Source organism: Sturnus vulgaris, chromosome 1 (assembly GCF_052056855.1).
Source record: "Sturnus vulgaris isolate bStuVul1 chromosome 1, bStuVul1.hap1, whole genome shotgun sequence".
Lineage (NCBI taxonomy): Eukaryota > Metazoa > Chordata > Aves > Passeriformes > Sturnidae > Sturnus > Sturnus vulgaris.
The window spans coordinates 23,977,013-23,999,893 of NC_142243.1; the positions used below are offsets into that span (position 1 = coordinate 23,977,013).

General features: G+C 39.7%; 1 protein-coding gene across 1 annotated transcript in view; it reads left to right on the top strand.

Moving 5' to 3' along the window:
- The window catches only part of LOC106852767 (putative acyl-CoA dehydrogenase 6), a 77,535-nt gene extending 54,705 nt beyond the window's left edge, over positions 1 to 22,830 (top strand). Inside the window, exons 5-9 of the mRNA XM_014875591.2 lie at positions 3,277 to 3,444; positions 8,601 to 8,774; positions 14,742 to 14,903; positions 15,029 to 15,179; positions 21,976 to 22,830. Of these exons, the coding sequence (XP_014731077.2) occupies positions 3,277 to 3,444; positions 8,601 to 8,774; positions 14,742 to 14,903; positions 15,029 to 15,179; positions 21,976 to 22,108 (788 nt within the window). The 3' untranslated portion in view covers positions 22,109 to 22,830. The remainder of the gene's footprint in view (positions 1 to 3,276; positions 3,445 to 8,600; positions 8,775 to 14,741; positions 14,904 to 15,028; positions 15,180 to 21,975) is intronic.
- The last annotated feature ends 51 nt before the right edge of the window (positions 22,831 to 22,881 follow it).

Here is a 22,881-nt window from a genome sequence, read left to right on the forward strand (position 1 = left end):
ATAATTAATTAACTTCATCAATCACAGACTTGTGAATCCTATGGATCATCTTCATTACCAGTTTACTATTGAAACATTGCAGGATTTAGCAATCACTTTTATTACTTTGTGTCTGAGTATTTGTATTTGCTATGTTGAATTTGAAAACTTGAGATCATTCCTTTCTTGCTGGGCCATACTTCAGTTGTCTGTGTTGGTGATGTCTCCTAAGTTTTTGTCACAAGCAAATTTAATTATTATATTCCTATCCTTTTTAAAGATCATTAATGCAAATATTTAGTAGGTTTTGTCCAGAGGCTGATATCCAAGGAGGGGCTTAACTAATACTCTCCCTGCACATCAGAACTTCCTCTTTTAATGTAACCTGATGCAATTTCTGCTTTGCCAATTTTCTTATGCACATTTCCACTTTTGCCCTAATTCTTATCTTTCCAAATTTTAACTCATAGTTACCTAGCAGTGTCAATTTTACTTGCTTAGGTCCAATAGGATTTTTTTCTAGAAAAACCAATTTCATAATAAATCAGGTTGGGTTTAAAGATGATACCATAGGTAAATTGAATTCTCTTTTTTTCCTAATTTTTTTTGAGGCTGGGCAGATTGCCAAAACCAGAAACCTCTGTTTTCACTAATTTCAGTTTCAGTACAGTCTTTCTTGTAGGTGTTTTGCTTTGTCAACCATATTGTGAATCTGTAATCTTCCGTGAAGTGTTTCTTTTGAAGCATCCTCTATATGTCTCATTTTTTTCCCATCCTCTTTTCATTTCTGTGGCTGAAACAGTTTTGTTTTCCACCACAATATTCATTTATTTTCTTGGTTTTCATCTAAGATTTAACTTAGTTCAACCTGTTGCAGTACTTATCTCCTGACCTCCAAATTGTAGCTTACTTTCATGATTAATCGTGTTCATTTCCTGCAAGTCATTTCCTGGTTTTTGAAGTGATTATTCATTCAGTTAGACTTGAAGGTATTTCTTTAAAGTTTTGAGGTTTGTTTTTTTGTTTTTTTCCTGCGCTGATGATTTCAGATATGTGTTCTTAATCTTTTACTTTAAGGATGTGTGATGGCTATCTTTGACTGTAATACTGACCTTAAAAGTTGAAGCCAACCTTATTTTTAGTCAAATCTATTTAGATGTATAGCTGGACTCGAGTGCAGTGGAGAAGAAAATTGAGGCTCGAGTACGTGTGATTTGTACAGTGATGCAACCAGCCCTGGTTCATTATATGGCACCAGCTGTATCATTCACCTCTGGTGATGCCTTGTGCTCTTTCCTAGAAGGGCTCCTCAGAGCATGCTGTGTAAGGGTCAGTGGTGTGGGCCTGCAAAAATGAGTCATGGAGCACCCACTGAAATAGCCTGTTCCCAGAGCTATGCTCTATCAGGAAAAATAATTAGTCAAATATTCAAAATTGTCTTCATAGCCATATTCCTGAGTCCACTTGATCATAGTAAATTTTTAAGTTTTCAAAGCCTGCTATATTTTAAACATAAAACTTATATATTGATTTGATCATCTTTCTCCTAATTGAAGAGAATCAGTTCTTCAGAAGATCATTAAAATATTTGTTTCTCAAGTGTTTGAAGCAAACTGTGAACAATTGAATCTGGAATACTTGAACATTCTCATTAGTAAGGCATTTGTTCTTGAATCTGTATTTGTGTGGTTAGGCCCCTGTGACGCCATGCCTGCAAGAGCTGTTTACATTTGTGGTAACATCACAGTGCTCATTATTCCTTTGCAGACCTTCTATGGGTCTTCTATCTAATCTCTTCAGTAGCTGTTCCCCAGCAAAGGGATGTGTGACGTAAATCACTGTGTATGCTCCCATCCTTGTCACACCATTTCAGTACAGTTGTATTATTCCAGCTCTTGTGTGTCCTTCATTAATTATTTAGTCTCCATGTATATGAGTGTCCAATGTCTGTGTCCATGTATTATGAGTGCCAGTACTTTAGATTACTTAAGCTTCTTGGCATTCACTATTATTCAGATTTCATATTGAGTCCCCTGGACAGATTTGCCACAGTCCTTTCATTGGGTGAATTCCTCTGTGTCTGCTGGTTTTACCCACATGATTACTATCTCTTTTCTTTGCTGTTCACCTTTATCAGCTAGTACATTCCTTTACCCATAGCTATATCCCATACTTCTTTATCTTATACCTTATGCAATTTTCTCCCATCATTTTTCTCCTATGCCTTCATTAACAAGACAAATTTTCAGCCATGCTGACCTCAGTCCCAGTTTATCTCCTAAATTAAGATCAGATACTTGGGTTTGCTTTTGGTTTATGTTTAGAGCCCTCGGGAAGAATGTGCATGTGCAGACTGAGGTGATTGTGTATGAAAGTGTAACCAGACGACTTAAGCATACCTGCCCACTCTGACTCCTACCCTCCAAGTCTATGATCCCCCTTCCATGGATGGTCTCTTATGGATTTCATAGTCTTGTTACATTTACAGGTGCTAATAGGAGCTTGGTAGGGTTCTCTTATACCATCACCTAGTTCTAGCTGGATATCTGTTGGAGAGTCCTCATCAACTAAGATTCTTGTCAAAGAAGTTCAATTGCAGGGAAAAGAAAGTGGCCCTTTGGAAACTCTACTGGAGGATAAATAATAACTAATGATTCTCTCTGGCTGTCTGTTGCAGCTAGGGCTGGTTGCAACATGATGTGAACCATCACAGATGAAAATAAGATTGTTTTTTGCTGGGGTGTATAAATAGCAGCTGTTTAGAACTCCTTCATGTCCAGATACTCACTGCATTTAGACTTGGCCTTTAATGGTTTACCAGCTTTGGACATATTGCAGCACTGTTACCAAGAGCATGCAGGAAGTGCATGTTGGTTTATGTTCATGCATTCACAGATACCAAAGCTTGTGTTTGTTTAAGTCATGACTCTGGAATTAATGACGTCTTCAGGACTAAGGTACACAGTAAGAGAAACTCTAATAGATCACTCACAGTGAAATGCTTCTGTCCCAAGTTTTTGATCACCACATTTACTTACGAAGTTTTCAGCTCTCACCACTGGGATGAAGACTATCTAAAGGAAGGTGGGAGAAGTGGTCCTATTTCCCTGGCTTGCCTTCCAAGAGTTGTCCAGACTGGTTTGCCTTATGGCCTGGAAGGGTTATAGGACAGGGGGGTATGAGGGAAAACCAAATAGTTTTCTGTCTGAGAGCCAGGGATTGACCTGCCAGTCATACCTGGACCAATATAACACTCCTTCACAAGAATAACCCTTCATTTTCTGTGTTTTGAAATAGATATCAAGACAACGGCTGTGAGAAAGGGCGATGAATATGTCATAAATGGTGGCAAGATGTGGATTACATCCGGGAGCCAGGCAGACTGGATGTGCCTCCTGGCAAACACCAGCGAAGGACCTCCCCATCAAAATAAATCTCTCATATGTCTGCCAATGAACCTACCTGGTAATGACACTGAACTCTTTGTCTTCTATTTGATTTTATTGGTGTTTTTTGTATGCCTAATACAAGAAGGAAAGGTGTTTAACCAAAAATATATTTAGAGAAGTTACTCAGATACATTTTCATGGCAATGATTCATAACCATATGAAAGTAAAAGAATAAAGAGTTTAGAGATTTCAAACTTGAGAAGTACCTCCCAAGCCCAGTGGGCTTGCTAAAGAGAATTGCAGGCATATTCAGAGTGTTTCATGGCAGTGCTGTGCGAAGGGATCCTTTCACCAGGGCACTACTACCAGTTAAATTATAAAAATAGTCTAAATAGTCTAAGAATGAAATGTGGGCTGGAGTCAAAGATTCAAATATCCTGGAAGTAGGGATGTGGTTTTGAATAAGACTAGCAATTCAGGTGAAGACATGGAAGAAATACATCCTGAGCTAAGAGTACCAGTTTCAGTGGTACAGCCCACATAGTGTCTGTTCCTGAGTAATCTGCAGACCTTGCAGAATGCACGAGTGCTATATGCATGAAGAATATAATCCAGAGAGGATGCAGTTAACATTGTGACTGGTGGCAATCTTTTACAGTTTTGACACCTGCTCAAAAGTTTTTAAACCTTTTCAGTTTACACTCATTTTAATATTTAAAAATTTGCAACATATTAATTTATGGACTATATAATATATAGTATATTTAATATTTAATTTTTAAAATTAGTGTTTCTTTTATGCAAAAAACAGTTTAATACAATTTAATATTTGTTAAATCTATAATAGTGTATATTAATGCATTTATATATAAAATATTTATAATTTGGGCTCTTTTGTTCATTCAATTCAGAGTATTTTACACACAAAATATGTGCCATTATTGGCATTTCACATGTAGGAACACCACCGTAGCAGTGAAGTTAATGTCTCTATGTTCACTTAATGTATTAGACTGAGAACAAAATCTAGGTCTCCAGTGTTGCAAAAGAGGATGATGAGAGGTTCTTAAGGGAATGTCTTTCAAGTGAAGTTTTGCATGGAGTAAGTTGAGCTAGTGAGTTCCCTTTGGAATCAAGCAGGTTCTGAGTCAACTGTGAGCTTCTACTACCCCTGCTCATGAAAGACAGGCTTTGAATGGGAGCTCATGGAAGACAGACCTGAGCTGCTTTGCTAGCTGTGAATTTTATCCTTATTGAGAAGTGATGAGCGAGCATGTAACTTAGAGCCAGAATTTCTCTGAATTTCCAGGTAAATTCACTTATTAGCCATCTGCTAATAAATGAATGAAGTCCTTCTTGTGATTTTTTCATGAAAGGGTCAGAATGCAAATGCAGTACTACTTCTCTGAGATCAATCTTCTTAAAAGAACAAAGCAGCAGCCTCAGTGGCAGATAAAGTATATAGAAATTGACTTAGAGGTTTTCAGCTACTTTGCTTACTCCAAAAATGCACGAGTTGTCATAGCTCTAGGAGAGGGGAGATGCTAGATCTCACAGCCTACACACAGACCTTCTTTACCTGCATTAAATAGATTTAGAGTAGAAAAATTGCCTAAGACACCTTAAGCTGATCTGCAGAAGTACAGAAGTCTTCCTAGGAACAAAATTTGTGCTCCTTAAAATGCACGTGTTTTAATTCTTCTGTGATGATACGCATATTTACTTCCAAAGGGGTCACAATACCAAGATTGGTGACCATTTGAAATGAAGTATTAAGACTGTTGATTGTGCTCAGTGAGTGAGTCATATCAGAAGTGAGATTTTTCAGGAAGCTCCATCTGGTTTGATACATCCTAAGGATGTCTGTCTGCTAAAGATTGTGCTCTGTGGAGGCCAGCAGACCAAGGCTGTACGGGAAGTGTCTGGAGGACAGCACTGAATGATGCACTCTCAAACGTCTGTGGATGTATGTGTGTCAAAGCTCAAAAACAACTGCAATGAAATGTGTTGTGTCTGACTCACCTCTGCAGGCACTAGCCTATATGGCTGGGTAAGGAAGGATCTGTGGTGTATTTTTGCTAAAAATCTAAGCTGTTTTGTATTTATATAGTGTGGTGAAAAAAAAAAAAAAAGAGAGAGAAAAGAATTCCAAGTCTGAAAGTAAATTGTTAATTTCAACAATTGGTAGTTTTTTGGATAGACAAAGTAGGATTTGCTTCTTCTAATTTTAGGTATATATATTCTCTAATTTGGGCTGAAGCAAATCATGGTTTAGGTTTGACAGGCACTGCTGAATGCATTTCTCGTAAAGAAACTTTGTATAACAGCACCAGGGATCCACAATAGATACCCAAATTGCGTGAATACTCCTCATACAATAACCATGTATTTAAAAAGCAGCTGAATTTTTCATATAATGAAAGAGAATCTAACAAGATGCAAGATGTCTGTGACAAATAGCTTGCAGCTCTGATCTGGTAACTATTTGTCCTCTGGTTTGTCCTCTGAATCCTCAGATAGCTCTAGGGGAGATTGCAGTGAGGAGTTAATAAAGAAAAGAGCAACCAGGAAAAGAGAAAGAGCGTGTTTCTTGGATTGCAATTTAAAATATGTCTGTTTCCATTTGTAATGGCACTAAATGGTGTCAGGAGAGAGCAACTGCCTTTCTCTCAAGATAGAATATAGGAAATAAAAGAGATTGTCAGAAGGCTGGAGGAATGAGAGAAAATTTAAAATCAAAGACACTTGGGAACTCCCCAGGCAGAGAAATAGCAATCCATCTCAGTGATACTGGTGCAAATGGCTCAAATGGCTGTTAGAGTGATTTTAGTAAGTCAGGCATTTGGTCTTGTGAAATTGAGATTTGTGAGTTTTGTGTGTGATTTATGTAATACAGACGAAAACCAGGAGTTATCTGGGCCCATAATTTCTACTGCTGCTAGTAATTTTTCATTTGTAGTACCCCTTAGGAAGAGAAGGAAGATAATTAAAAGAAGGGAGATTTTGATGTCCCCATAGTGGCCAAAGAAATGATTCTGTACCATTTTCTTCCATGATGTAAAGCATGTGCTTGCCTCAGGAGGGGCATCACATGAGACTGATGCAGCTTGGTCTCCTTGTAGGTGAGAACCATGAATTAAGAGCAAGTGAAACTGGTAGGGTATGACAAAGGGGGATGCTGCTGGACCCAGGAAAATTGAACACACAACCCAGTCTGGAGTAATTACAGGCAGAAATCATTAGCACACTTAGCTCGTCTAACCAAGCCTGTGAGAGCTTTCTTCAATAGTTGTTGCTGCATGTGGTTCTGTGAAATAAACAACAGGATTGATTTAGCAATATAATAAACTGGCAGCAGTTGTGCTTTCTTGAGGCGAGTCCTTTTAAACCACCCACTAACAAGAGTAGTAAGTGCATGGGTGAGGAGCAGTGATTGCAGAAAACCAATTGGCTTTAGACCATACATGATCTCTGTGACTCTCAAAGAAACCAAATAGCAAAATTCCAGTGGGAAACAACGTTCCAGATTTCATCTGGGCTTGTAAGTTGCTCAGTGTGTGGTTATTTAGCTCTGTTTTTAATACAGAAACAAACCACAAGTGCTTTTTTGGCTGACTGAGTACAAATTGCTGGATAATTTTCAATTCAAGAGTCAAGAATTTTTATACAGCTGTCGTGATTTTTTTCCTGCATTGATCATATATCAAAGCAAGTCTTCCTAATACATAATCTGTTTACAGATTGGTTGCTGGAGAAGAAATCTTGAGCAGAACTTGTGGAAGTCTATGTAGACCTTGTTCTCAGAGCAGTCTTGGCATTTGTAAATACTATCAGTATTTCATCTCTGTGAAGAGACAAAAATTTCCATAACCTTATTTAGTGCAGCCAGAGAGAGTAAATTTGAAGGAAATTACTGCCAACTTCTGCCTACAAAACCAAAGTAATTTTCATATGGCTGAAGGCCTCCTGTGAGTAGAAGTTGAGACATCTGTATTAGTTCAGAAAGATATGTTCTCTGAAAGTTGGGAAGAATAACAAGGTACAAAAAGTACAGAGGGACCACAGCAATTGTGTGGTGACCAATCATCTTCTACCGAGCCATGCCAGAGAGTAGTAGAGGACTGAAAAAGAATAAAGAGGAAAATAACAACAGAATACCTCCTCATCAGAAAACTAGTTGGAATAACGTGTATGTGAGTAGTAAAAAGCTTTGGTTTTCTGGCAAAGATATATATGCTGAGTTGGGGGACTGTTTTGCTACATATACAGACTTGTCAGGTGCAATTAAGTGTTATGCACAAATCCTTATGCCTGGTTGTTGTCCTCCTTTTGCTTTTGAAACATTCTTGACTTTCACCCTGAATATTTGAATTAGCTCCTGATCAACAGGGAGATAAAAGATGAAGACAGGAGAATTGCCACGGGAAAACAGTGGGTGCTTGTTACTCTTGTGGCACAGTGGTAAACCGTGCTTGCATCTGAACAGCAGCAAAAAGAACTTTGTAGCTATGAAAAAACAAACATTGGAAAGGAGTCCTGCTGGTGTGATGAGGTAGCTGAACCCTTGTGTGGCCAGAGCTGAACAAACCAGGTTCATCTTCAACAGAGCAGTGCACGTGGGGTCAGAGTCAGAGCTGTGTCTTGTGGGGAAGCAAACCCTCCTCATAAACATGAAAACTCAAAGTGATCACTGTACCCGAAAAAATCAACGTAGCCTAGGAAGGGGAGGATAAATGAAGAAGATAGGGAAAGAAGAGGATTTCCAGGAGGGGAAATACTCATAGCTGCAGCTTAAAACATAACTCTGGTTTTGTCCTTAGGGGATATTTGTGCAGTGTTTCATAGCAGTGCAGGCTCTTGGCAAATATTGCCAAATAGAATTTCAGCATTTTATTATAATGTTAGATAAAAATCAAACATAAACAAATAAATATTGCATTGAAGACCTGTGTGGAGTAAGAGTATTATGACTAGTAAATATTTATTATTTGGGGACATAATGAAAAGTGGGACTTTTACTTTTAAAGTTTCTGATTTGCTGGTTTAATGAAGTGGAAAAACCTTTTAAAATAGGATTTGGGCCAGAATACTGTTATGTTTTTCCTAAAGATAGATTTCACTGTTGTCTTGGAACATACATTCACATCTGCAGACTTTTCTTTCTGAAAACATTGTACTTGTTCATAGTGCTTTTATTTTTTATGGTCTTTCTCATACACCTTTCTCTTCAGGCATTCATGTTGCTAAAAAGATAGACAAACTGGGTATGAGGGCATCGGACACAGCTCAGATCTTTTTTGAAGATGTAAGAGTCCCCTGCAAAAACCTCATCGGTGAGGAAGGAAAGGGTTTTACGTACCAGATGTTGCAATTCCAAGAGGAGCGGCTGTGGGGAGTGGCCAGTGGTAAGTCATCCTTCATTCATGCTTCTGCAGCAGGGCAGGGACACGGGGGTCACTCTTTGCATGGCAAACAGCACTTTTCTTTTCTTGTAAGTTGTGATGACCTTTTAGGATCTGTTTTTGAAATCCGTCATAGCCCGAATACAGACGACATTCCCTTCTGTAGGAAAACCTGAAGGAGAACATATTTTGTGAGACATCACAGAGGCTCTTTTTGCCTTGTTTCTTTCTCTTGGTGCTTCTCTGCTGATAAGAAAATATGGCATCATGTTATGTCTATTACAAATATAGTGCAAAAGCTATCAAAATACTGTCATGAAATAGAAGGATGGTGACTTTTCCTGTAATACAGTGAGTTATGATGCTTATCATGGATTTCAGGAAATTAACTTACTGGCTGTGTAAAGAAGTGGCTCTTGCAGGATGTCAGAGCTTTGTTTTGCAGATCTGTTTTACCTCTGTACACTTTGGACATAAGTGGTACAGCACCACATTGAAGTTATGTTGTCACAGAGTTTATGTTACTCAGAACTCAGGTTGTACTCAAATCCATGTATTTGGGTTATATGGATTCTGGATATTCCAGAAAACCACATCCGAGTGTGAATTGTCTATTTTCGGCGTGCAAACTTTCTCCCTTTCCCCCAGTGTTTGCTTCTTCAAGTTAAGTATAATGTGGTTCACTGTAAGAAGGTCGGTCCTCTTTAGATTCCAGAGTTGTCTAAATAATGTCACTGTATTCATGCCCTTGTGCATTCCCTGTCTGTGTGTGGCTGGGGAATTGAGCATTCTAAGAATTGGTGTTTTGATTCAGTGAACAAATAAAAAAACACTCACTGTTTTGGGCTCATCCAAGACCAAGTATTTTGGAGTTCAAATGCCTTTTAAAAAAAAATAGGTTTTTGATACAATGTTCTTAGTTCAGCCTGAGATAAATAGTACATGTGAGAGTAGTTTTAGCAAAGGACAGGAGGTTGAACTTGCTGAGGATGTCACTGCAGACTCAGACAAGCAGGAGTTGTGATCCTACCACTGCTTCTGCTTTAACTGAGGTGTATACGCACTGCAAGGATGTGCATTGTGCATTTTTATGCTCAGTTTGAAATCTAAATTAAACAAACCATCAGAAGCTCTGGGCTGCAGTGAGACTCCCCAGGCAGCAGAGTAGGGGCAGCATTAGTCATGCTCTAGGCAAAAGTGACGTGCACTGACAGCATCAATACACAAAGCCTGGCAGGTTAGATCACTCCTGCTAAAACCACGGGCAGCTTAGTACTGTCCAGTCTTGCACAACTGCCTGGCTGTCGCTGTGCTCTGCCAGGAACTGGAACACCAGGTTTCAATTCTTTTTTTTTTTTTTGTCCAGAACAACTTAGCAGGAGCAGGTGAACCCTTGCCCTGAATGAGCAGCCTGGGAAGGGCATCACTTCCTCACCTGCTATGGCCAGGCAGGGGCCATCAGGGAGGAAGAGTCTGGGACATCACCAAGGAGAGGGAGCTGCCTTCTGCAGGGGCTACTGTGTAAACCTTGCTGGACCCTTGGGTTTGCTTCTCTTCAGCTATCTGATAGGAAATGCATAAAAGCACTGGCAGCAGGGACAATGGGTCCATGGTTTGGGCCAAGCTGCAAACTTCAGAGATCACCAATTGTGGTAAACAAGAAAAAGAGTAACCAGTGTTCAGAAGGGAGCCCAGTACTTGATGGGTGCAGTTTGTTGTACCACAGCATCTAGAGGTGTTAACTTCCAGTCCTGCAAATGATTTCACATACGTTCAACCACGACTGCTCTGCTGAAGGTTCAGAGGTGTGAAGCAATGTAAATGTCTTCAGTAGTTTTGTGATTAGGTCTGCATGTTTAATCCTGGTCTTCTGCCCCTCAGTAGGACATTTCTATTCTTTCCCAGTTCATGACTGTGACATTGAAAATCATCAGTCTGCTTTTAAATGCCTTATACCAGTCCTGGCATCCTCACTTTCACTGCTTCCGTTGACTGATATTCTGGTCTGTTTTTCCTTTCTGGGTGTTATTTTGTTGTGTTTGGGGTATTTTGTTCTGTTTCTCTTTGTTTGGTGGGAGTTCTCTGTATTTTTGGTTTCAAGTATCACATGCTCTAGACTTCTCTTTGTTTATTAATTATCTTAATTATCTTCTTTGTGGCCAGTATCTTTCTTCACCTTTTTTTTTTTTTCCTTTTAAAATCTATTTTCAGTCAAACAGGTTTAAAATACAAATGGAAAACTAACTTCCTGGAATTGCAAAATTTGGTCCCAGGTGTGGTCTCTTCTTCTGAGTAACACATTATCAAAGGCATTGGTCAAAGTCACTGTGTTTCTTGCTTCACTAAAAGAAAAGAGGTGCCATGTGTCTCCCATGTTGTGACACTTGGTAAACGCTGTCCATTTGAGGACCTGTTGCACTGATCACAGGAAAAGAATGTTGCTATGGCAAAAAAAGCAAACAGTTGTTTTGTGAATTGCTTAACTCAGAGACAAAGAGTGCATGTGAGAGCAGAATGGCACTTTTCTAATGACTTCTATTTGCTCCTGTGACTTCAGTTTTATGAGCACCATTGAGTCATGGCCAGTAAGCAGGATGACAGATCCTTTTGCATGGGCAACACACGTTCTTAAGAATCAGATTGCTCAGCTTAGAGCTCACTGTATGTTTCATTAGAATGATAAGTCACAACCTAAGAAAAATATACTAGTTTCCTTTTCTTATGAGAGGAAACATAGCAACAAGACAAAGTGTCTTTACAGTGAGCAGACGTTTCAAATGGAATAATGTAAGTTGGATGGCAATACGAGGAAGATTATTCTGCATTTGGCAACTTCAAGTGCTTTCACAATTCTCAGCTGTGTGGTGGGCCATGCATTCCTTAGGCTCTAGAGTGACATTTCCTGCATGTGCTGTCAGTTGAAACCCATGGGGCTAAGTTTGCCTGAGGATGTGGGGAACATTGTATAAAAAAAGAAACAAATACACAGAATAAGAAGGGGGTTCCACATTATGAATGGCATTTCTCTGAATTTGTATGACTGGTAAAAAATGTTGTGTGCTGTTATCTTGCTGAACACAGCTGTTGGCTGTCATGGTATTCACAGTGTGCTGCATTTTGGTGCTATTTGCTACACAGCCAAGCTTTGCCATGTTAGAGCTGTGCTCAGAGCTCTGAATTCCTGTCGTCAGCATCACAGAATGGTTTGGACCTTTAAATTTCATCACGTCCAACCCCTCCACCACGGGCAGGGACACCTTTCACTAAACCAGGTTGTTCAAAGCCCCATCCATCCTGACCTTGAACATGGCCAGGGAATGGACATGTCATAGGGCACCCACAACTGCTCTGGGCAACAGGTAGGTTCCAGTGTCTCACCACTCTCATAAGGAATTTCTTAGAATGATAGAATGATTTGGGTTGGAAGGGACCCTAAAGATTATGTAGTTCCAATTCCAAATCATTCTTCCTTAGGTTCAATCTAAATCTACATTCTTTCAATTTAAAACCAGTCCCCCTTGTCCTGATACTACAGGATCTGGTGAAAACTCTGTCCCCATCTGTCTTAGAAGTTCCATTTATTTATGAAAAGGCTGAAATAAGGCTGCCTCAGAGCCTGCACTGATCCGGGCTGAACAACCCCGACACTCCTAGCCTGTCCTCCTGGGAGAGATGTTCCAGCCCTGTAATCTTCTTTAGGGCCCTCCTCTGGACCTGCTCCAATAGATCAATGTCTGTTTTGTAATGTGGGCTCCAGAGCTGGATGCAGTACTCCAGATAGGGTCTTAGGAGAACAGAGTAGAGGGAGAGAATCACGACCCTTGACCTGATGGCCTCTTTTGAAGCAGCCCAGGACAGTCCTTAGATTTCCTCTGTTTGTTTCTGTGTGCAAATGACAGTTCCTGAAATAAGAAGGGTAGTAATGGCAGCTAAGGAAACAGGAGGATGGATCAGCAAGGGCAGGAAGGAGGCAGTGAATTGGAGAGGTGGACACTATAAGAGCAGTTTTCCCAGAACCCCAGTCTGAGCCATGATGTGTGGTGACAGCCTGAGCAGAGTTTGGCCAAAGTGCCTTTGTGATCTTTAGACCTTTTTCAAGCAGGACCTAAACAGTTTCTGTCCTGTTTCGTACCACCTGCTCTTGCTCCTGCTTCCTCTTTGCTGTTTCCCATTCCCTCTTTCCCTGGTGCTGGATGCTGGGAACCACACAAGCTGTGCTGGATCACCTTGCTCTGGCAGACCAACACAAGATTAATCCCTCGTCTTTTTCCTTTCCACCTCCCTTCTGCTTTCCTAGCACTGGCATGCACTGTTTAGTTTCCCCCCCAGCAGCTCAGACTTTGCTGTATTCTTCCCAGATTTCCGTCTGAGGGAAAGGGACAAGTGGTGCCTGGATACTCCTTGCTGTTTCTTTACATTTCTCAAGCTGGAGACCACAGACATACAAGTAAAAAAGCTGTTGGTGTTACATATGCTACGGTGTTGTGTGACATTGTCTTTTGGAAGGACAGTATTTCTATTCAAGAGATGTTCCTGAAAACAGAAATTTATTTTCCTGTCCAGAAAGCCAGCATTTGGGTGTCAACATAGTGTGTTAACACAGAAGAAATGAGGACATTACTGTATACGCTCTTTTGAAAAATAAGCATTGAGGTTAGTTGTATGAGAAAGGGGGGGGGGGGGAATATTTAGGTAATGAGAAAAACTGATCACCCTATGGAATGTAGAGACATCATGTGAAAAATGGTGCTCTGTGAAAGTGATGGTGAATAACCATGGCAGGAAGAATTGGTGGGATGCTGAATCTACACAGGAGAGCAGTATAGAGATGAGATTTAAATAGGAATGATCTTGAAAACAAAGCAAAAAGGTACGTGGAACCACACCGTGCTCCTGCAAGGGACTATCACGTGAGTGACTGGCAGGTAGGAAAAGGGATTTCATAGCAGTTCAAGGCTTGGGTTTATTTTGCATTTCACATTCAGAGTTTTGTGGTTTTGACTCTAAATGCAAATGGATGTGGATATGCATATTTTGAAAAGAGGAAATATGACCATTCTCATACAGATAGATTTGTGAAATCATGCCCTGCTGCTTGTCATAGTAAGATGCGTCCACATTTGCCAAACAAAATTCTCCACACATTCTGTACCTGCTGTTATCCCAGCTACACTGCAAGAGACTGATAGCTTAGTCATTCACTTCAAGGCTGGTTTACCTTGGAAAATAAACTTCCGTTATTTTCATTTTTAAAATGGGATATGTCTCAGTTTGCACAAAAAGAAGCAGCAAACTAGTTCTGCTTTAAAGCATCATCTGCTGCGTCTCTCACCTGTTTTACAGCAGTACCCTATTTTCATTCTGTTTCCTTTAGGAGAATTATTTAATGTTTTTTTTTAAGTGGATATGAATTTTTTCTTCTCTATACTGGGATTTGATCACAGAATGCAGATGTAATAAGCAGTCCATTTGCATTCCATGATCTCAGAATAAGTTTCTGCCATCTCCATGAAGGCTTCCTTCTGTTTACATTCCTACAGTGTTCCTCACAAGCACACTACACTGTATGCCTTCAGATTTTTTTTCCAGGATTTTAACAAATCTTCAGGACACAGGTAGCATGAAAAGCAGGAGTTGCCACAAGCTTTTGCTAGGGCCCCAAACGACATACTAAGCATAAAGTTTACCTCATCATGTTGGTCCTGCTTTCTGTGACTCTCCCTCTTTCCTACCCACTTCCCTTCCCTCTCCTCCAGGTCTCAGCAATTTGGGACTCAAGTGAGATTGATGTCTTCAAGGTAAAAGAAGGTACCAGACTCTTCTCAGAATTGAAGCTTTACTCCAAAACGAGTGTACAGAACAATTTGCTTTAAAAAACGTAATGTGTTGGTTGTACAATGTGAAAAAACCTTTTTTTTTTCAACAGATCTGGCTCAAATGAGATCTTGTTGTGTGCTTTGTTTCTTCCAGCCCTGACCCAAATGGAAACTGTTATACAGGAAACTATCGAGTACACGCGGCAGCGGAAGGTGTTTGGGCAGCCTGTCCTGCACAACCAAACCGTGCATTTCCGCCTGGCCGAGCTGGCAACCGAGGTGGAGCTGCTGCGCTCGCTGCTGCACCGCGCCGTGGGTGAGCCACCACATCTGCTTCCCTGATGGGCTTCCCTTCCTGCAAAGAACCTCATCAGGCTAGAGGAGCGCGGGGAGGTGATTTGCAGAGTGACTGCTTTTGTATCTCTTCTTTTTGTTTTTTAGCTCTCTATGTAGAAGGCAACGATGTGACAAAATTTGCTTCCATGGCTAAGCTAAAAGCAGGTCGTCTGACCCGTGAAGTGACTGATAGCTGTCTCCAGTTTTGGGGAGGAATGGGATTCACCAGTGAAGTTCTTGTCAGTAGGTTTTACAGGTAAGGAAGTGATGAAAAAGTGGCTTTAACTGAAATTCAGCCTCTTAAATTCCCCGTTAAACAATCACCTACTTGAAAAGAATGCCAGCTCCTCATCAGTGTGAATGGTCTTGTTCCACTTCATAGCATGTCACTGAAGTGGGTTGTGGATTCCAGGACACCCAGAGCAATTCACTTTGGACACTAAGTGTCAGAGGTTACTATTCTTTTGCCAAGTCTTGGCTTTGCATTACAGTTTGAACTGCTCACAGGTTAGCTTAAATGTCAAATGAAAGCAGAAAACTCAGTATTTTCTCTGATGGTCCTCTGGTATCTGCCACAGAGTAGGAAAAAGGGGGGAAAATTGAGAGCTACCAACCAGTGACTTTTTTTTCTCTTTGCTTTTTATTTGCTTGTAATCCTGATTACAAGAACAGAACTAAAACCAGAAGCTTTCTTCTAAAATTAATGAAAATCAGCTTTATGTTTTTCCCCAGATATGTGTGCAACTGGAGTTCCCCACTTCTGCAGTAGTCTGTTCTGATAGCATTCTCCACCCTCTTAGTCACATTAGATACCATGTGAGACATATGAGAAATGTAATTGCTTCCAGAAAGTCGTTAGGTCATTAAAATGGTGCAGAGGCCTTTTTCCAAATCAACTGAAGTCCCTTCAAATTTTCGTCTCTATCTACTTAGACCAAAATTCTCCTTAAGGAAACTGTTTTCTTGGTATCTGGTCTCAGTGTCTTATATTCTGTAGAAGTACCAAAATTGACCTTATATTTTCTTGCAGTAACAGCTTTATGTTAACCCCTTATATGGACAATACCTAATCCAAAGTTTGCCAAATGAGTGGTTCAGTTAGTTGAAAGTTTTGGTAAATGTGTCTGTGTAAAGTGAGAGCAGAACACTTGAGAAAATCTGCAAAATGTTTGTTTCTTCTTAGGTAGGTTGAGTTAACTTTTTCTATTTTTGAAAGCATTTTATGAACAAGAATGCCATTGCAGTAAGTTAAGAGATCTCAGTATTTTTGATAAGTGGACTCCTGAAATTAGCCTGCTTTATGATGGTGGTTTTAAGCCAGCTGTCAATCTGATGGTTTTCCTTAGTTATTTTTTTCACAGCCTTATTTTAACAACTAATGGTCACTGGTGATGGAGATGTTAAGAGCTACTGCAGCAGGCACTCTGAATAAAATGAAGTCTTGCAGCACTTACTGTAAATGTTGTAGTCTGTACAGATTAATGTGTATGTGCTTTTACGTAGCTTTTCTTTTTAAAGATTTTGTAGCCCAGTATAGTAGTGCTAACTGTGAGCAGGGCTTTTCTCTGTGCATTCCACCAGAGTGGTTTCCAAGTACACCAGCACAGTCACAGTTTTCCTTAGAAGAAATCCAGAGTGTTTCCTGTTGGCGAACACAGCTGGCTAAAGAAATGTATCTATCTCTAAAACAAACACTGTTATAAATAAGGCTAAAGACAGTGTGATATTTATACTCTGAAATTTTCTATGCATCAGTAAAATTCCACCATTGAGTAACCAAAGGTCCAGGAAGGGACAAGGAGAGTTTTACCTAAATAAACAATTACAGGTTCAAGTCAGAATCTTGTTAATCTGTAACAATAAGCAAAGCAGCAACTTCCCTAAAGCTGCTCTTTTTCGTACAGCAGTCTGAGTAACCATTCACGTCACTGTGATGTTTGTCCAGTAGCTGCAGTATAATTGCACAGCAGGACATCTAGTCCTAATGTACAAACATTTTTGCAGCATAATCTTTATGAAGTTTCCAAAGAAAGGTTGGTTAGTCTTCGACACATCGGGCTGTTAGTCACTCCTCAAAGAACACACAGCACAAATGCATGGTTAGTACGTGAAGTCTCTGAATTTTAGTTACTAGTGTCAGTTAGAGTTCATGAACAGAAATGGCACAAAACTGTTTGCCAACTTACTTCACTCATATCTGTCATTAATCACTAACATTTTAAACTTTGTAGAACAACTGGCATTTCTTAAGCACCTATTCTCTAGAAGAGAGCTGCTTCTCTGTGTAGGTGTCTATACTGGCTTGATTTTATATATGTAAATGTCTCACTTGTACAGATTCTAATAAGGAGAAGAGGTTTAAAAAAAACCATAGAGCCCAAATATCTAAAGGTATCATAGAAAAATACAAGCCAATATAAAACTCATGAAGAATGGACTTTCCAAACTGTACCCTAATAGCAGGATTCTGGAGAAGGAAAGCACTAGCCTGGAGTCATGCTTGTTTTTATTTTTCTTGCATCTGTCTGGAAGGCCTTAAAGGCATCATGATTTGGCAAAAATCAATTATTGAACAAACCCATCATATATATGAAAAACCCAGGTTATGAGAGATGAAAGAAACCTTTTAGTATCAAGTTTATTTCAATTTTCATATTTCATGAGTGTTAAAAAATTTCAGGTAGTGATCCATACATTTTAATAGTAAGTATGTGCACTTCAGTTGTTATAGGAAGAACTTAATGTGGTCTTCTTAAAAGAGTTTGGTTTGTTGTTTTTTTTTTTTTTAATTGTTACTAAACACCATGTCTAACTGCTTCCAGTTCATACAAGTTTTACTCTTGTGGGCTGTGATGGGGAGAATGCTATCATTTCTTTACTTGCTACATTGTAAAAGACTAGAGAAAGCAGTAGTGAAAAATATTGACTACACATGTGAAACAAAAGTGTAAATAGCATTGCAAATGCATAGCTGCAGAAGAAACACGTTTTCATTTTCTCCTCGACTGTCACGTAGTTATTGCAATATGCAGGTCTTTTTGTAATTGAGGATAGTTAAAAAACAAACTTCTGTATAATTTTAAGTGGATTTTTAAAATAAGTAATATATTTCCATCTAGATTTTTTTTTCCTTTGCATATTTAAAAAGTTAGTTCAAATACTTCATTCAGTTTCATTTTTTATTTCATTATTTATAATTTTTCATTCTTTACAAAACATGTCTAAACTTGAGTGAGTCCGGACAGCTGGGGGGGTTTAATCAGTTTTTTTCATTACAGCAATTTATAGTTGTACCAAACAAAATGAAACCTATCCATTTCTGCTGACAAAAACAATTTGCTTTGAAGTCTCTAGCTAACTGCTGAGACAAGACTTAATACCAATTCCTGTCATCTGTGAAATCTGCAGTGTCCCCCTTTTTCTGCCGAGGCTTTGAGACAGATGCCTGTCTACCACTTTGACTTTTATGAGTACCTTGAGAAGGGTTTTAGGAGATGAAGCGCATGGCATCAACCTTTAAGACAGCAAATCAAAGCAGGCAGCTGTACAGTGATGACTTTAAAGTAGAGCTATGCTCTACTTTGTGCTTTATGCTTAGAGCAAGCCAAGGTGATGCCTATTCCCTCATCTTGGCCTTCAGAATGTCCCTGAGGGGGAAGGGACGGGGTCATGGGAGCTGGCAGGCACAGCTGTGGGCTGTGCCAGTCTGGTCAGAGGCCTGCTGCCCTGGGTGGCACCAGCTCAAATTCTTCCCACTAGAACAAAGCCTCCTTCAGATTCTGCATAATTTGGACAGCCTATAACTAATCTAGCTGAGTCTGAAGATAGAAGAAGTCACAAAATATTAGGCTTGAAGGTTCATCAGTACATTTTTTGGAGAAAATTCTTGGCAGTAATAAAACCTTAAAATAATTAAAACCTAAAAATCGTTAGTCATAAAAAAAAAAAAAAAAAAAAAAGGGTAAAGGTTTTGTAATCAAGTTCGTGCTGAAAAGAAGCAGTGTATAAATGGCCTGGGAAGCAGTGCTACTCTGAGCGATGCAGACCTTGGTAAGGATTTCTAACCAGGGAAGTGGAGAGCAGCATCTATGAGGAACCACTGCCATAAAGCCAGGCTATTAGGGGAAAACAGGGCTTAAGCCACCAAAACTCCCTTTCTTCCCCATGTCTGACCAGCACTGCCAGAAAAGGGAAAGAAAATTTCTGTTTATTTTGGCAGGAGTTTGAAGTTTTGTGAAGAGACCTGCATTGTATATAGTGCAGCAGGCTCCTCTCAGATTGTTTAGGAACAGAAAGGACTTCAATCCAATTCCATATGGTTTTCCAGAGGAAAATGTAGTGTAGAGCAGCTTCTCAGCTGGTAATAAATGGTACTGGAAGGCACAAGTGCAAACACGATCGCATTTGACCAACTTGAAGCTACAGACAGATTTAGTGTGCCAGGAGCTGCATAGAGCACATTACAATATCTAAAAATTTGCTTGTGCTGTGAATGGGTACCTGTCCCTGCATTATGGCTAGGGAAATCACACATAAGAGAGAGCTCAGACTAGGATAAGGACCAGCCCCAGTTATTAGGAAAACAGGGACCAAAAGTTTTAGGAGCAGGGTAGTAGACATACATGGCTTAGCTTGTGTGAAACAAGGTCCAAATGTCACTCAGGGTGCAGAGGGATGTTAAACAGCAGACTATTTAGGATGACACTATTCAGAATTACATTTTCAGGCTCTTAATTAGAGGGTTCCTAATAATTTGAACAACTTTGTTACCTCATAACCTTCAAATTAGGGTAGTCCAAGATTAAAAGGAGCTTTTTTTTCTCCTTGAAGCAGTGCTTGACACATTTCAGAAGGCTGTATGACATTGCTTCTATGGAGATGGGAAACACGATTTGACAACAAGGAGAGCTTTTTTTTCCTGTTGCTACCTAACTAGAAGTTATTGATAACCTGAATTGAGTTTGGTGAGTGGGAATAGCTCCTCACCCTCCCTCCTAAGTGCAGTTTTTAACTTGACATTGAAGAATTTTTTTGCTTTTATTCATTAAAATGTGGATTAATTTTTACCATTTATATTTCTTGATGTGGTTGAGTGAAGTCTTATAATCTACAGTGAGTATTTCATGGGATTTCCTGAATGTAAGGAAACTCTTTGTAGGGAATATTTTAGAGAGAAAGAACACAATAATTGGATTTCTCTCCTTCCTCAGTTTAACTCCCACTCTCTAAAGAAAACAGCATTCAACAGCATTCAGCAAGTAGCTAGAGGTTTGGCTCCTCAAAATGACACCTTTACAAACTGGCTGGTGTGCTGCAGGCTGTTTCCTCATGGTTCTTGGTCGGGGGAAGCCACCACAGGTTGGTGCTCACCTCAGCAGGGCAGCAGGTAGTTCAGGATGTGCTGCTCTGTCATGTGGCAACAAAAAGGGGATGCAGAAATCAAAAGCAAAATCTTACGGAGCCAGATCGAAAGCATTTACAGCAGTAGCCTAACAATGTCCCTTACAAAAGCAATTAAATTCCAGTATTTATATATATTGAAATATTTATGTGATGTATTAATAATGCATTCTTGATATAATATAAACTATCAAACCATAAGCATACATTAAATAACTGCTATACAAGCGGACTTTCCTATGTCCTCTTCCCCAGCTTTCTTATAGAGTTTCTGGCAGGATAGTTAATCCCATGGTTTTGTTTTCTTATGATGAAAGCAAGTTTCTTTCCTAGAAGAGAACTACTAGATTGAAATCATTTGTCTTTTGTCATCTTAATCCGCTTAAATTAGGGGAAACCTTCTGTCCTTTCTCCCCAGAGGAGACATCAGCTGGTCACCTGGCTGTAGATTCTGGAAGAGATATTCCTTATCTCACCCATAGAGACAAAAATATAATTATCAGCAAATTCGTAAAGATACACACAAGCACAAAACATATGAAAGGTGTTCTGTTTTGTTGAAGTGTGTCTATATGTGACAGCCTGACTTGTCTGTCACACACACCACCAAAGCCAGATCTTACCACTGCCTGTTTATAACTTCATATAAACAAGCCCCGTGTGTCCAGGATTCCTGCTGCAGAGAGAGGATTTCTATTGACATCACAGAGGAGTTCTCAGGATTAGTTACTTGCTGTTGCTACAGTGAAGATGCCAAATGCTGAGCATTGGCAGGGGCTTTCTGCAGCTTGACAAAGCAGACAGCACCACAGTGCTAAGAACGAGCAACCTACCACTGTTCCAGGTCTGCTGCCTTCAGCAAGGCCCATAGGAAGGTGGGGAATCTTCAGGTTGTTAAGTAGAGGTTGTTTAGAATTGTTCTAGTAGTTTTATAGGTGGTGTTTTTTTCTTCTCCCCAGAGGTAAAATATTTGTGAGTAAAATTGCTCGAGGCTGCAGCAGTTAGCACTCTGGCTAGTACTGGGAACTTAGGCAACACTGCTAGGGATGACTTAGGGATGGTAATGGCAGGTTTTAAACGAGTGTGATTAGAAATATCAAATCAAAGAGTAAATATTCTTGAAGCAGCCATTCATTTTTAAAGCACAGAAGCTCTATATACTATATAAAACTGTACTAGAATACTTTACAACACTACTTGTAATATTCTACTATGTAACATTAAGGTACTATATAATACTAATAAGGCTTTTACCAGATCTTACATAGCCATTAAGAAAACCTGGACTGGTTAAAAACCATGAATAGAAATTGTACCCTTTCTGTGCAATTCTCCAATACCTCGGGCTGGTCGACTCTTACCACACTTAAACAAATTTTAAGTGCTGCAACGCTTTTTGCTGCTGGCCTTGGGAAAGCTCCCTCCCCTCCTACAGTTCAGCTTCAGGCTTAGGCACCTACAGGTTTGGGACAGGCCCAGCAGGGATGCTGTGGGAAGCACCACAGACCACCTGCCCAGGGGCCACTGGATGAGGTGTTCTGCAGGCACGTGGAGTTCCTATGCCATGTGTACGTAATTCTGGGCAAGCTGTCCAGCAGAGCACCATCAGAACAGCATGCAAATGTTTAAATCTAACCTTTCTATTTCTGCAGGGACTTGAGACTGATGTCAATAGGAGGTGGCTCAGACGAAACCATGCTTTCCATCATATGCAAATACATGGATATACTTCCAAGAGTGACGCATCTCCAATCTTCCTTGAATATTAAGAAAGCAAGAGCGTGACTTGTGCTGCACACTAAAGGTGACAAGCAGCCAGTACACTTCAAGTGGAAAAGAGATCAGTAATTTTGCCATCAAAATGCACCAAGGTCTTTCGCCATTACCACTCTGTGTTTTCCAGTGTCAAATTTTTGTTGATATGAAGCACTCTGAAAGCTTGCAGCCTCCTGCATTCTGTTTTTTCAGTGGGTTAACTTAAGTTTTCCAATGACCCATGCTAAGCACACAGAAAAAAATTTGTTCTTTAGTCAAGCTTTATCTGCACTTTAGAGCATCTAAGCTGAACATTACAAAACCAAACTTCCATATGAATGAAAGCTATGTAGCTTAATCTCTTTTCAGTATAGCTTTGCTTTCAAGATGAACAATTATGACACAAATGATTCCCTGCCATAAGCAAACCCAGAACAGTGCCTTTCCTCTCAATTACAGGTACCTTCCCTATCTTTCACTTTTAGCAAGCAATCATCAAAATGAGCTCTGTCATCTTTGCTGAATCCATATCAATTTGTACTTCACTCTGTCATGGATTTTTGGTGATGGGAGTAGTGTTCAATTTTTATTTGCAGAATTCTACAAACATAAGTGTATCTGGAGCTTGCAGCAGCCTGAACTTCAGCAGCAATGTATCATGTTCTGTGCATAATTATTAATAAAAATATTAAAATAAACATGTTAATATAAAGATATTATAAAATAAAAAAATAAACACGTTAATATGAAAACTGTGCAGAATTACTTAAAGTCTTCCTAAAACAGCCATTTTAAGCTGGAGG